The 16333-nt window shown below is 36.4% G+C and overlaps 1 protein-coding gene across 1 annotated transcript in view; it reads right to left on the bottom strand.

The window, feature by feature from the left end:
* The window catches only part of Kif18a (kinesin family member 18A), a 57999-nt gene that overhangs the window by 16101 nt on the left and 25565 nt on the right, over positions 1-16333 (bottom strand). The window contains exons 11-12 of the mRNA XM_051144302.1: positions 13956-14077; positions 8199-8434 (exon numbers count right to left, since the gene is read on the bottom strand). Of these exons, the coding sequence (XP_051000259.1) occupies positions 8199-8434; positions 13956-14077 (358 nt within the window). The remainder of the gene's footprint in view (positions 1-8198; positions 8435-13955; positions 14078-16333) is intronic.

Genomic DNA, 16333 nt, shown 5'->3' with positions numbered 1-16333 from the left:
AAACCAAAAATCTCTTGGAAATGCAAAAGTGTGGCTCGAAGCCTGTTAAAGGGAAGATTGGTAGGACACTGCCTGTGGCTTGGCAGTGGTCTGGAGAGTCTCTGAAGGTTCCCTAAACCCCTCCACACTTAATGGATAAGAGTTAGATGGTGGATGCAGGTTAGACTTGCAGAAGAGACAAGAAACAAGGGAGCCAATTTATGTCACCACAACTACTCATTGCTTGTATCAAACTTTCTCTGAATGCTCTACAAAATGAATTAAGAAATAAAATGGCATTCTTTTCTCTTTCTCTGTCTTAAATAAATCCTTAGGACACAGATACTAACTGACAATCCATATGGTTTCTTATGCAAAGGTGCAATAAATTTATTTCACAGGTGGTTCCTTTAAATAAAGAGACAAGATCATTTGTCACTAATGAACTTAAAATCCTTCTCTTAAAAATTCGGCAGGTCTTTTGGGGTCATCTTTTGATGTGCGAATCACATGTTCTGAATTTTACCCAGAGGAACTAATTTATCATAAGCTTATGGTTGCAAATGTTAAGAGATTTATTATAGGTCTGTACATTAGTATAAAGGCAGAATGCAATAGTTAGCAAACATGAGTCATAGGCTGAAAGCAGGGCGCATGTGACAGAAAGACATTGATGAATGGGATTAGATCTAATTGAGATTTGTTACAAAATGATGGCAAGGATTCTTCCTTTGCTAGCACCTCTGCTAATGCATACAGGAAGAGGTATTCTGGGAAACAAAGCAAAATAAAACATTAGAGGGCAAAGTTCTAGAGTGATTAAGGATTAATACATGCATATCTATAAGCACTTTTGGCAAGGATGATTGATAATATTACTGTACTAATTATAAATCTGGCTTCTTTTTTAACAGATTTGTGACTCATGGAATTCATGGATGCATATCATACAGGTGAATAAACGTAACAATTTAAAAGATAATGGTGCCCAGATACAGTGGAGAGAAGAGACTTGAAATCTGAAAGCTTGCTTGGGCTACATTGTGAGTTCAAAGGCAGCTTGGGCAACTTACTAAGAAACTCTCTTTAAAAACTCCCAGCAATAAAGTTATAATAAGTACTCCCCAAGAGAAGTAAGCAAGCAAACATGGGGGGTTGTGGAGGTATGTTAGTGATAGAATAATTGCCTAGCATGTTCAAGGCTGTGAGTTAAATATTGAAAAACAAAACAAAACAAAAACACAAATATTATCAACTGTGAGTATCCTGATGGGTAATGAGGATGTTTTGACTTTTCATTTAATGTCAAAATCTTATCAGTTTCATAAATAAACTGTGCCCATCAGTACCCTCATATTCTGTTAATAAGCCTTCTGTTTTTCAGACCCAAAATAGGTGTACATTTTCCTATATAGATATCTGGACATCAAGATTTAGAGTCACATAAATATCTATCCCTAAAGTTTAAAGTTCTGATATTGGCAATATACTAACATTTAAAGGAAATTAATTTTTCCTGAATAAGAAGTAATGTTTATTAATATAGAACAAAGTTTAAGAATAGATTGTATAATAAAGATATGAAACACCTAAGGCTAGCCATGCATGGTTGTAGTCCATATCCTAAATCCCAGCACTCAGGAGGAAGAGGCAGGTGGACATCTGAATATAAGGGCAGCCAAAGCTACATAGTCAGCAAGACACTGTCTCAAAGAACAGACAAGCAATCCAACAACACTAAGAGTATTTTAATAACAAATGTATGGGAGACATATGAAGAAAATGCTCAAGCTCCTGAGGATAGAATATGGACAAACCAGAGAAAATCTTATAGTAAAAAAGAACAAAGATACAATTCATCATTTTTTTTTCTTCCCAAGTGCTGGGATGAAAGGCATGTACCCAGCTATAACGATCAATTTTAAGGAACATAGAAAGAATTATTCTCACTTTTAGTTCCTAGATGTAACAACAAAAGCCATTTTAAAACAAAGAATAATGAAGAGGAACTATCATTACAATAGATAAAACCAAAATTAAAACATAGAAAAACAGCTACCAGCCATTTGTAATCTATGCTTTTCCTGGGTGTGGGGTTCTTTCTAATTTAGTAGGTTAGGGGTTAAGATGTTTTTAGACCAAGATAGATGTTTTAAGTTAATAGAGATGAAATATGATAAATATTAATCTCCATTCAGAAATTTAGACCTGTAGGCTCAATTTTTTAAACAATTATATTTTATTATAAACTTACTAACAGAGCATACCTCATTTATACCCCGACTAACCCAAACAATAAGAAAAGGAGATTAAAGAATACAATAATGAAACCTTAAGGTTATCAGTTCCGAGGAACGATTCTCCTGGCATAGACAGCAGGACCTCAGCAAACCTGCAATTCAACCAAGGTTGTTGCCAGAACCTGGAACAGCAGCTGAGGCCCAGAGCCTCATCCAGAGCCCAAAGCCTTGAAGCCTTCCCTGGAGCAGTTCTCTCTTGTTGATGAACAGCCAAAACAATCCCAAGTCTTCTCCTCTCTCTCCTCTCCCCTCTCCTTTTCACTCTCTCCCCCCTATTGTTTTGGATATATATATATATAAATAATCTCAGAGTCTCTAGTGGGATGTCTTCAGCTGGCAATATCCAAGCTCCTCCACGAAGTGGTTCGACTTATAAGTGGAAAAATATCCTGCTCTCTCACAAGTATGTTCCCCATCCCACACTTGGGATCAACACAAAAACTTGTTTATCTCTCCTACATAGACCCAACAAGATAGGAAAGATGTTTACTTCAAGTTTGCCAAATACCAATGCCCAAATCACTATGAATGTAACATTTATATAATTCCTGATTGTGTCGTGGTTCTCCCTGCTGTATGTAGTTTATTTTACCCATGTTTAATAATATAAATGTATATGTTAAAAAGAAACATAATAAAAAATTCAAAAAAGTATATAAAGAAAATGTGATGTAAAGTTCCAAAAAAACAAAGAAAGAAATCTTGAAATTTGCAGGCGAATGGATGGAAGTAGAAATGATCATCCTGAGTGAGTTAATCCAGATGCAGAAAGATACACATGGTATACACTCACTTAATTTTGGACACTAGGCCAACAGGGATGACCCCTGAAAGTCTTCACTTAGCAAGAGATTGGGATAGATGCTGGGACTTCCTATTGGGTCTGCAGGTGAGAGAGATATGGGAGAATGGGGGAAATAGAATCCTGAGGGTCCTAGAAACCTACAAGAAGACCATCAAGGCTGGCAGATCTGGACCCAGGGGAGGTCTGGTCAAACTACTGCAACAACCAAAGACAATGCATGCAGTAAACCTGAACTGCCCACAATGATATCTCCGCTTTGTATGCATCATAAAGCAAGTGCAACAAGCCCCTAACTAAATTCCTGCCTATAAACTACCTCGACATTGATAATTTTTTCAAACTCTTTTAACATGAACCTACTCTTTCAGACATCAAGCTCAGAAATCTTGTGAGTCACCGTATTTCTCCCAGTAACTCTACTTCTTGTCTGGGGCAACTCCATCTTTACTCGCTACTTTAATAGTCTCCTAATGCTACAACCTTTCCTTACCATAATATAGTCTCAGCATTGTCCATTTTTAACATATAGACAAGCTCACGACTATGCTCAGATAGCACTCAACATCCCATGTCATACAAAATAAAAGAATTCTTCCCAATAATAATGCCATCTGCTTTCTTTTTAGCTCTGATTTATATGTGATTTTATATATTTTCCTTTGTTACTAGTTGCATATCATTGTTGGAACACGTTAGTCAGATTCCCATGTTATGATTGAGCATGGCTTATTTCCCCTATTTGAAAACCAGTGTAGATACTCTGGCTATATCTGAAAGACTCTTCAAGTTTATCAGTGAGAACCACCTTTACTATACTTGTAAAAGCGGCATATTATCTACAATCTACTCCTAACCTCTGTTTAACTGACCTATGTTTTCTTCTTTATTAGAGGGTCAGTCCAACTAGGTAGTAGCTTGTTTGCACTGTAATGCACCTCTTTTTATTTTTCAGACAATTACATTTCCCCCTTTCCTTCCCTCCCATATGCTGCCCCTGTTCTCTCTTGAATTCATGTTCTCCATGTCTCTTAATTGCTGTCATGTGCCTGTGTGCATATTCCTATGTATATGCTTATTTCCTAAGTACTTTTTAACTCAGTGTTATAGGATGAATGAATGAATGAATATTCTCATACTTAGATGACTGTAAACAAACAATATTTTGCAAAAGGCAACTGTAAAAGAAAAATACTGAAACGATTAGTAGGCAATTCATAGAAAATTGTATTAATGTGATTTAATAGGCAGAGTGACAAGCAAAAAAAAAACACAACAAGCAATTAAAGATAAAAATAAAACAGAACTTCAAATTTAAAAAGGTAGTATAGCTGGGAGTGGTGCTGCACATGTTAAATCCTAGCACCTGCAAAGGAGATCTAGAGCCGGTTAGATCTCTGTAAGTTTAAGGAGCTTGGTCTACCCAGCAAGTTCCAGGCTAGCTAGGTTACATAGTGATACCCTGGGCAAAAAAAGAGGCATATGGGGCTGATTAAGTCTGTATGAAAATGGCTCTTGACTGACTTTCAACTTTATTAAAGTACCTTAACAAGTTACTTCTTTGACAGGGAAATGTAAACATCTCTCAGTGGAGAAGCTGAGGCAGAAGAAAGCAGACAAGAAGACTCTGCTTTCCTTATTTAGACATAAGCAGGATAAATAAAAAATACATGCTTTTTAAAATATTATTTCAACACATTGTTTTAAATGCTCAATAACAAAGTACAAATTAAATTTATTATGGCCAGTCTCATCAATTTCTGAAACCATGGTATACACATGTTTTAAATAAAAATACTGTCACTGATTTAATGGCTCTTAAGCAAGTTGAAAACAGTTAAGCTTAATAGTATTCAATATTTTTAAACTTAACAACAAAACCAGTTGATACAGTTCATGACTATATACAAGACATAGACTGTACTGTTTGTTCCTCCCCATTAACATAACTTACTACATCTAAGATCAAGAACAGTGAGAATTTAAGTAGATTTAGGCATCTTTCCTTCCATCCTTTGACTGTACATAATGGATATAGCACATGCAATCAATTAATCTAGGAAACCAGTTGAAGAAACTACTAAAAATAACAAACCAGGGTAAGAACACCTACCCTGATATATTTCTAACAGATAATACATGTTTGTAAAATACAATATTAGTCTTTCTTTTTAAACATCATGAAAAGGAATAGACAAATAAAGGTTCTATTTTATTGCTGACAAATAGTCTGTACAAGTACATTATATCTGAGATATGGATTGTAAAACACAAAATAATAACCATTTAACAGAAGGTGGTTGGTGGTTCTCAGTCTTGGTGCTAAAACCACACTTCTTCCAAACATCCACAATTCATTATAAGGAAAGAATCAAGAGCAAGAGATGAAAAATATTTTAAGTGTTGCTTTCCTGATATCTTACTTAGGTAAGTTCTAATGATAAGAATGCTTCATTAAAAGAAAATAAGAAAGGAGAGAAGAGGATGAAATGGAGAGAGATTTTAAAATAATGTACCGTACCTCCTGTCACCTTAGTTTAAAAATGTAGAGAGCTCCTACCCAAATACCACCCAGACCTGGCCCTGCTTAGCTGCTGAGGTCAGGCAGGACTGAGTACATCCAGAAAGAAAGAACTTGGAGTTGTGTGGATAATGAGGGGCCGGGTCTGACAGATGTTGGAGGCGGGGAAAGAATATGATCAATGTAATGCATGTAAACATTTTTAAAGTTGGAAAAAAAGCAGAGAGTTTTTGCTAGTAAAATAGATGAAACTAATCCAGACAAGTCTTTCTTCTGAAGACAACAAAAAAGCTGTACAAAGTAAAAATATCAGTTTGAAGGAACTGAATTGTTAACACAAATGTTGAGAGCCATTGGTAAAGGGAAGCTGGAGGATGGGGATGATAATTTCTAAAATTACAGCTAATTTCTCTTTAAGGTTGTTTGCTGGTTGTTGAGTCTGGGTTCTGCTCTTGTTATAAACACTGACCAAAACCACTCAGAGAGAAAAGGGATTACTTTACTATAGTTTATAGTCTCTTATCTATCAAAGCCAAGATAGGAACTCAAGGCAGGAACCTAGAGGGAGAAACTGAAGCACAGCTCATGCAAGGATGCTGCCTTGCTTGCTATTGCTATTCAGCTAGATTCCTTATATAACCTACAGCGGCTAGGCACTCTTCCATCAATTAGCAAGCAGGAAAATGACCGACCTATAGACACATCCACAGGCCAATATGAGAGGCCATTTCTCAGTAGCAGGCCCCTCTTTCAAGGGATTATCAAGTTGACAACCAAGAAGAGCTGTAACAGCATTGCCTGAGGAGGTTGACTCAGCTCAGCAACACTGGGAACACTGAGTGTGGGGTGATAACAGGCTTCGGGTTGACAAGTCCCTAGACAACTCTCCATGTTGGACTACATTCATAGAAAAGTCCAGTACAATTAGAGTACTGATACAGCATCAGCATACAGTTTGAGGCCAGCCTAGACTTCAAGTTCCAGGAAAGGCTGAATTACATAGTTAAGATTGTCTTAAAAAACAACAACAAAAAACCAAATTTCCCTGAAAACCCAAATAATGAGAACCCCGCCCTCACTAACCCAAATACACAAAGATATGTAACAGATGATGGATTAATGCTACTAACAATACTGATAGGAACAAATTCTAAAGGAATGTGCCACCATTTTGGTTTACTTTAAACATGTACACTCCTAAGCATGAGAGGCCACAATTGCTCAGATATTTTTTTTTTTTAATTTTGGAATATTTTTACAGACATATCTACCTTGAAGATAAAAAATGATCCAAAATTCAAAACTTTTGATTGTCACAATGGCTCTCAGTTTCAGTTTTGAGGCATCTCAGATTTTAGGTATCTACACCAGAAACTTACTTTAGAGCCAAAATTTCAACAAAGTACTTAAACTGAGAAACAACAATCATCACCACAACGACCACCATTTTTGTTTTCTAATGTAGCAAATCATGTTTCGAGTAATCCACAAATGCAAATATATACGGCCATGCTGTGAAAAGAAGTGTCTCACACAGGCTCATGTGTTAACCTAGATGTAGGTGCTGTTTTGGGAAGTTCTGAAAACTTTAGGAGGTGGGTCATCATTATAAGAGGGAGAAGCATGATTCCAAGGTTATACCTGGGCTCCATCCTCCCCACACCTCTGATCTCTGTCTGCCAACTTCTCCACTATGTGATCCTGCTAACAGTATGATCTGCCCATGTGACCGTGGACTGAATCTTTGGCAAAATTTTTGACCAAAATAGATTCATTCTCAAGTATCTGATCACAGCAGTGCAAATTCTGAATAATATACACAGGCATAATCTCTGATCACTATTCAGTGGAACACTGACTAAATCACCATACATTTAGTTTGGAGGCTCTCGCACTTTTAAATGAGGAAAATTCCAGATGTAGGTAAACTTAAAACATTTACAGTAAACTAAGTAACTGAGAAAAATTCAGACCAAAATGTTCTAACATTCATGGGAAATCTAATAAAATCTAGTCTTAACCAATAAAATATATCAGTGTAACAAACACAGAGAACTCAAGGGAAGACAGAATGTGCAAGTTAGAGAGGGCACATAAAAATGATAAAGTTGGTAACATCAGCTATCTCAAAGACAGGGCATTCTGCTTGTTATTCCATATTACCAAAAACTGTCATTTTAAACCAAGATATAAGCTAGCTTTGTAATGAAAATATTTCAATTTGTAGAAAAATTATAGCAAATGTGAACAGAAAAATTACTGAATTCCACAGAGCTAGCTGATCTTAAGGTTAGGTTATTAACTAGTATAGAATGTAATATTATTTATGATAAACTTCACTCTTTAATTGAAATTAAAATTTAAGTAAGAATGGGAAATAAATGAAATTTCAAGTTATTCAAAACATCAAATTATACATGCTGGTAGGTCCTGGGAGATGTTTGTTAATTAAAATTACTTATAAGCTAGCTTCTTTGTTATCGGTCATCAAATGACCACATCTATTAAGAAGAAATCAACTATGTGTAGATTAGAATATAAATAGTATTAAAAATAATGCTACCATTTACTGAATAAAATAAAAAGCTGTACTTACAACAAGGAATAGACTGAATTGGTGCAAGCGGTGGGAAGGTCATAAGAAGAGAAATTCCTGGGAGATCATTTTGGCTTGAATGTTCGGTAGCTTGGTCGGCCCAAGCCACCACCTTTTTCCTTTCTACCAAATGTTCAATATCTTTGAAGTCAGAATCAAAAGCAGCGTTTGACAGGCCAGTTTCTTTCAACCTCCAATACTGTTTTCTTAGAGCTGGAATTAAAGCATTTAATACTCTGCAAATAGAAAATGACAAGAAAGGTGAGAGGAACACTGTTTTAAACACACTAGTATAGTTCTTTTATACAATAGGCAAAGTATTACATTATCATTAAAATGATTTCCTATGATTTTTTTCAAATTCTCTTACCAAGCCTGCACCCAGTCTGTGAGGCCAACCAAATAGTCCTTCCATAAGACTATCTCTGTTTACTCTCTCTCTTAATACCAATGGAAATAATCAATATTAAAAGTCTTTTCATAATTCAAAGGTGCTTTGTGAAAAAAAATTAACTTTACCTAAACATTTCAACATATACTTAATATATACAGTATTGAGAGTAAAGAGTCTTGCATGGGAATTGGGGAAGGCAGGATCTACAGGCCGTTCCAGCAGTTTCTATTGGCCCTGGAGATACATGCATTTTACAAGCCATCAGTGTCTCTTTGCCACTTTTTGATCATGAGTCACCTCACAGCTTCCTCACAGGCCATGTAACAACAGCTGCATCAATATCAAACTTGTGGACATTTCTGTAACGGAATATACCATATCGGATAGTAACTACACAGACAAAGATATAAAATGAACGCTTTTTAACAATGAGTGTTGGAAAGGGACTGAAGAGGACGGACCTGTATAGCAGCATTTACTTACACATCTCTGTACTTGTGGCATCTGTACTGTTCTGGGCAGTAAGATTACTAAGTCTGAAAGTGCCATGAGTTTTGTTTTTGATGTTAGGCGTATTCCCATAATTTCCAGATTGGAAATGACAAGTGTTTTACTATACTGAAAGTGTGTATTTAAGTAACAGACACTATCTAGACTGCTTACTTTTCTTTGGGAAGTCTGAAGATTTATCTGTCAGACAGAATTGTGTAGGAGATAACCCCAATAAAACCCGGGGGCACTGATAGTACTGAGTTTTCAAAGTGATACATCACATGTGTTGTCACAATGTTTTGCTGAAATTAAGCATATCCCATTCACAGTGCTAGACTTCTAACGCTAGATTCTCATTACTGTCACATAGACCAGGAGGGCCTCAAATTAACAGCCATCCTCCTTCCACTGCTGTCCCAGAGTTAAAGACAAGTGCCACCGTGTCTGGCACTTAAGACTGAACTCATATTTGTTCACTCTCCTTCAGACTATCCTACACACCTTCCCATTTGCTGATTGTATTTTGTATAGCTTTGCTAAACTAACTCACAGCTTTGAGTACAACTATATGAATCTCATATAAACTCTGGGACTGGTTTTAAGAACTCAGGTACCATGCTTTATTTGTATAATAATCAATTTTTATGAATGAGAAATCTAAGGCATAGCACGGTTACATGGTCTCTAGAAGGATACATTGTGAAAATAAGCAGAATTGAAGATTGAGTAAAAACTTACTCAGTTTCTACAATGCCATATTTTTTTTTCTTTTTGGTGTTCTTATATTCTTTGTACTGCTCACTAATTCACTAATAAGATTTTTGTTCTCAATTTTTTTTAAGTGTGTGTGATTTTCTTAACAAGTGCAGCTTAATCGCTCTTGTCATTTTTTATAAATCAATTTACAGCTTGTTAGGTAGGCATTGGTTTGACTTGCCAATTCTTGAAATTAGTCAGAACTCATTTTGTCTCATCATTAGGGCAGTAGTTTACTTAAGGCCCATCAATCTATGTGTCTGAGATGATAAGCACAGCATGGCCAGATAAACTATGGTGGCACTGGAAACCTAGGCTCCTGCATGTGATTTGGTTGTTAGCTGTAGCTACAGATCCACAGTGAGCGCAGGTTTAAGAGCAATGACCATTTATACAAAAATTATTCTGTTCATCTTAAAAATAGCTTATTTAAATCAAAAGCATAGAAAAGTAATTATTAGTACTTTGAGAATACCTGCGGAAACCAAATAGAATTTTTGAATGGCAGCCTTGTAGAGACTTGAATCCTTCATTTTATAGAACCTCAAACAATGCCTACCTAACAAGCTGTTAATTGATTTGTAAAAAATGACAAGAAAGAGTAAGCCACACTTTTAAAGAAAATCAGGCAGTTAAAAAATTTGAGAATAAATTGCTATTAGTGAGCAGTACAGTGAATATAAGAACACCACACACAGGAAGAGGAAAAATGCTGGGCAGTGGTGGCACACACCTTTCATTCCAGTCCTCTGGAGGCAGAGGCAGGTGCATCTTTGTGAACTTCAGGCCAGCCTGGACTACAGAGTGAATTCCAGGCCAGCCAGGACTATGCAGAGAAACTCTGCGAAAGAAAGAAAGAAAGAAAGAAAGAAAGAAAGAAAGAAAGAAAGAAAGAAAGAGAAAAAAAAAAAAAAAAAAAAAAAAAAAAAAAAAAAAAGAGGGGAGGGAAGGGAGGAGAGGAAACATTTGTAACTCCGTAAAGAATGGCCTTGGGATTTTCATTAGGATGGAAAGTCATTTTTACAAGACTGAATCTCCCAATCCAGGAAAAAGGGAAATCTTTTTATTTTCTAGTGTCTTCCTCAATGTATTTCTTCAGTGTTTTAAAATTTTCATTGTACAGGTCTTTCACTTTCTTGGCTAGGCTTACTCCTAGTATTCATTCATTCATTCATTGCTCAAGGTTACAGTGAATGAGACAGATTTGGATCATGATTTCTTGTTCAGTATATCTGTCACTGGAGTTACAGGAAGGCTACTGTATTTTGGGTTGGTTTTTCTATCCCACTATTTGAAAGTGTTTCAGTTATTAAGGGCTTTTGGTGAAGTCATTAGACTCTTTTAATTATAGAATTACATCATTATTTTCATCCTGTTCTTTCTTCTGTTTTAATGCCCTAGCTCAGCACTATAGTTAGCAAAAGTAGAAAGAATAGGCACCCTTGCCTTATCTCTCTGATTTTAGAGAGAATGCTTTGCATTTTTCTACATTTAGCATGATATACCCTTTATTATGCCAAGGTATTCTCTGTTCACCTTTAGTCTCTCCATGACTTATGCCATGAAGGGATGTAGGGATTCTATCAAAGGCCTTTTCTGTGTCTATGGAGACGATCATGTGATGCATTATATTTACTGATTTAAATATGCAGAACCCCCAACTCTCTGAAGCTAACTTGATCATGAGTGATCCTTCTAATGTGATTTTAAATTCAGTGTGCCAGTATTACATCCAGAATTTTTGCATCTGTGCTCATCAAAAGAACTGTTTGTAATGTGTGTATGTGTTCTTCAATTATTTTGGAATCAGGGTAGTAGCACTAGCTTAGTTTGGAAGCTTTCCTATCCTTTCCATTTTATAGAGCAATATGCATTGTATTGGTATTTGTTCTTTGAAGGTCTGATACAATTCTGCAGTGAGTCTGTCTGGTCCTGGGACTTTCTGAGAGTTTTTTTTTTTTTTTCTGGTTCACTGTTTAAATTATTTATTTCATTTTGTTTAAATTTGATAGCTCATATAAATCTAGAAACACCTCCATTTTTTCCTAGAATTCTTTCTAATTTAGTGTAGTGTAAATTTTGGAGGATGCTATTAAGGCTGCAGGGGGTGAAAAGCTGACAGTAGTTGTACCCAGCTGTGAAGCCCATAAGCCCACAAAACAAAGCAACCGCCCCCCCCACCCCCAGTTCTCTGGGCAAGATGTACCCACACGTGTACAAAAGTAGGTAAGCAACTGACTAGATTTGAAGCACACTCCTTGGAACAGAATTCATAGGCTAAGTGGGAAATTTAATGTTGTGGGGCTAAACTCATTGCATATCACTTCCTAATAAGCTTCTACACTTATAACCATAGATCGAAACTATTAAACTTAGTCAGAGAAGTCTCTGCAGTGAATAGTGATGAATTTGGAGATTCATAGCTGCCAAAGATTCTGCGAAAAAGTGAAGGTTGAGGGCTCAGCCCTATATTAAGTATTTACACCACCCCTTCTAAAGCTCAAGGACTGTGAGGAAAGAAGAGTCAGGATGTGTCGTAGAGTTGGAAGGGAGGGTGAAGTGCTGCGAATGCTATCCTCTCCACTCAATACAACCACTGCAACCGTGAACTTACAACAACTGCTGTTACCAACATTGGGCCCACCCAAAACTGGCTCTGTCAGTAATTAACTGAGGGAGGGAGAGGAACTCAAGGGGCCCTACTAGTAACAGCTGAAGTACTGGTGATTGATAGAAGTTGGGAACAGGGAAGCTATTGTCTTCAGCTGTGTATCCACTGCTGAGCCCAGTAGACGTCAATAGATAGATCTGTAGGCATAAGGTTTTGTGTAATTAGAATGCTGATTTCTAATCTAGCCCCATATCTGGTTGCAATCCTTGTTCTGAGAATCTCCTGTCTCAATGTTGTGTAAACACTGCTGCCTAATTGTATGGCAATAAAGCAGCTAATAGCCAATTGCTGCACAGAGGAGAGAATAGGGCTGGACTTCCTGCCAGTTAGGGGAGGAGGAGTTACAAGAGGAAGTAGGGAATTCAGCTATGGGAGAGGTCCAGGAGATATCACGAGGAGAGCTGGACAGGAAAAGCTACAAAGCCTAAGTATCTCTAGGATGTTAGCTGGGAGGAAGCCAAATTATGTTAGAGGGTTAAGAATGAGGTAACAACTACTTTTTTCTTATGCTGTGAAGCTTGTTTAAATAATACAATAGAGTCTCAGTTATTTGTGTGATAGTTGGATTAAGAGAGAAACTGAGAAACAAATACAGTTTTATAAAAATAACCTTAACATAGGTCACACAGATGGGTCTGGTTAAACTTACTGTGTCACCAAACCAAACAAAATCAACCCAAACAAAAAACACCCCCAAACCAAGTGAAAGAAAGAAAAAAAATAACCAAAACATCCTACAAAGAGGAGAAAAGATGACTTACAGGGAAGAAGGGTGTAGGCAGCATGGAGATGGGAGACGGTGGGAGTGGTCAGATGTATTATGTACGTGTATGAACTTGTCAAGAAATTATTTTATTAACAAAAAGAATTATAAAATAATTGATACACTTGATCCTCATTATAAGGTAGTAATAGCAATGAAACCTGAGCATGTGGATTTTTCTGTCGGTTGCGTGTTTCATGTGAACATAGGGGGATGGACTGGCGCACAGGACATGTGTCCTAGACCAAGCTTGGAAGTTGAGACGGTGCAGGTGAGGATCATAAGACTGGGTTGTAGCACTGGGTATGAGATCTAGAACTCCATGAAGACTGGGACGAGTGCAGGGGCATAAGGTCAAGAAGGCAGACTCACTCCCCTCAAAAAAAAAAAAAAATATATATATATATATATATATATACATATATATAGACTTACTAATAACTAAAAAGGAAAATTCATTGACAAACTATAAAGTAGTATAAACATAGTTACTAAGAAAGAACCACATCCCTCACCATCTCTCAATGTTTTCTTCCTGCATGTTTTTTGATGCTGGCAAAAAATTCAAATTAACGAATCCCTTATCAGTTAAATTCAATTTCCTGGCTAAAACTTCTGTTCCCTAAATACTTTTGGTCTGCAGCATTAATGTTGGAAGACTGTCTAAAACCGTGTACTTACGCTTCCGTTTGCCTGTTCTGCTGCTCTTGGAGGCAAGCTAGAGCCGTCATGTATCCAATTTGTGTTTTCAGGTCTTTGTTCAGGAGATGTAAATGGTGACAATGAAGATCTTTATTGAGTTCCTAAAAACAATAATGCAAATTTATTTTAGATTTTTAAAAGAATTATACTAATTTTAATATACATATAGTTATTTCATGTGGGTACTAAGAGCACTGTGTGTATGTGTGTGTATATTTGAGAAATTTAGACAGTAAGAGATCTGGCAGATCTGTTCAGAAAGTGAAGGTAGGCATCCAGAAAAAGGTATAGTATGAGAGCTTCTCTGATGGATCAATTTTTTTACAATATTTTCAGAGTAATAAAAGAAATTTTTGTTTAAATGCTACTACCAAGAGAAGCATTCCTTGAGCACTATATTTAAAGATGGACAAACCCTATCTTCAAACACTGCCATAGTACCGACAAATAACAATGCCTTACCACTGACTAATAACAATGCTATTAATTTTCTTATTAGCAGGTAAGGCTCACCCAATGATGGACTATGATCAGGTTAGTTCTGCACACAGGCCAGTGTCTGGAGTTGCAAGCATTAACTCCCCTCCCCTTATATTCTTGTAACAAACTTCATCTTTCTACCACCTATAATTTACTTATCGTTCCTAAAACTCATGTCTTAAATAAAAAAAAAAATCAGCTTAGTGGCTACAGTGATAAACAAATAGAGCAGCAGCAGTTTTAACATCTTTGTGTAATGGAAAAGTGAATTTCTGGAGCCATTCTGATTAGTAAGCTAACAATCTAATAAATAGGAGAGCTATGCCTGGAATTTTCTTCTAGGAATAAATTTGATATTCCATTTTGATTTGTTCATACTCTGTTCTACTGCACAGTTGAACACAGATTCTCTAAGGTACAGATTTATTTTTTGGTTTTTATTTTATTTTTTTGGTATTTTATACTTATCAATTTGTTATGTTCAAGGCCAAAGGAAGAGGAGAATGTAGGCTCTTTGCCAGGGTTGTTAAATATAAAATACCTTCTACACCAGCAACAGGGACTTTGACAAAGAAATGCTACTTTGAGATTCAGGACAATTGTACAGCCGATTTGCCCACATGCCAATCCGGTGTGGGCAATTTCTCAATTGACGTTTCTTCTTTAAAAATGACTTCAGTTTGTGTCAAGCTTTCATAAAACTAGCCAGAACAATTAATTTACATAATTCACCTTTATACTTCAAGAAATATATCATATATTTTGGAGAAAAACACTTTTTATGGAACCAGGATATGTCTAGAGGATTGACCTATGAGTCATTTGATTTTTTAGGGATATGCTTAGTCTGGAAACAAATGTCAGCTCAAGCCAAATACATGGAGATCAGTTTACTTGACTAAAGTGTAAAAGCTGAACTGATTCATCTAACACCATCTCCTTATAGTTTTTCAGTTAGAACATCTAATAAGTGTGTAAGCATCTTTTCTAAACAACTCCATCTATTTTCCTAATAAAACAACAAACAACAACAACAACAACAACAAAGAAGCATAATAAAACCCAGCTCTTCCTTATCTTTTATCCTCTTGGAAACAGTCCTCATACCCAATCAGTCAGATCTTGGGTAGATGATGGCCTCTGGAAAATCACACTGCATTTTTAGTGTGTTCACAATGAGCAGATCTCATGAGAAGACCACAGCCTATTATAATTAGTACAAGTCAGCTAATAACAACTGAAGTACAGAGTACAATGGGAGGTAATAGCCAGCTTTAGAAACATCAAGTCCCAGATTGTGCTAGGTTTGGTAAGCCAGGATAGAGTTTACAGTAGGGACAGGACATTGGAGAGTGATGCTGTCATGTCAGCTCTCAAATTATTAATATAGTTGTAGTGGAGAAAATCAAAGGCCAAGTCTTGGAGTATGATAATGAGAGATGGTAGCTTGAATAGGATTGTGGTACTGCTGAACAGAGACTTGATAAAAAGTAGATAGTGAAGGAGGGTATAGCGAAACACCATTCATTTCAAAGTCATAAAGAAGTCGTCTTTGTCAAGAGTTGTAGGACTTTGGGTAAGTCTCTGTGAAGTTAGGTTACATTTTGTTTATACAGAAAATAAGTGCTTATGACTAGATAATTGTTTCAGCTGTGAAAACATCTCAAGAAAATAGGCTGAGAATAGGGGTTAGGTGGTAGAACTCGGAACTGTTGTCTTTCTTGTGTTATTTATAATAAAATATATAAAAGACTAAAAGTATATGCTTTTAGTAGGGTGTACAAAAATACTTCTGGAGGTATTTTAGGCTAGGCAGAGCCTTGAGAGACAAAAGAAAATGGAAGTCTGAGTCTGGCATGGTCTTCAAACTAAGTTCC

The sequence above is a fragment of the Acomys russatus genome, chromosome 4 (assembly GCF_903995435.1).
Source record: "Acomys russatus chromosome 4, mAcoRus1.1, whole genome shotgun sequence".
In the NCBI taxonomy this organism is placed as follows: domain Eukaryota; kingdom Metazoa; phylum Chordata; class Mammalia; order Rodentia; family Muridae; genus Acomys; species Acomys russatus.
The sequence above is the reverse complement of the archived record's forward strand: the minus strand, read 5'-3'. Positions and strand labels throughout refer to the sequence as shown.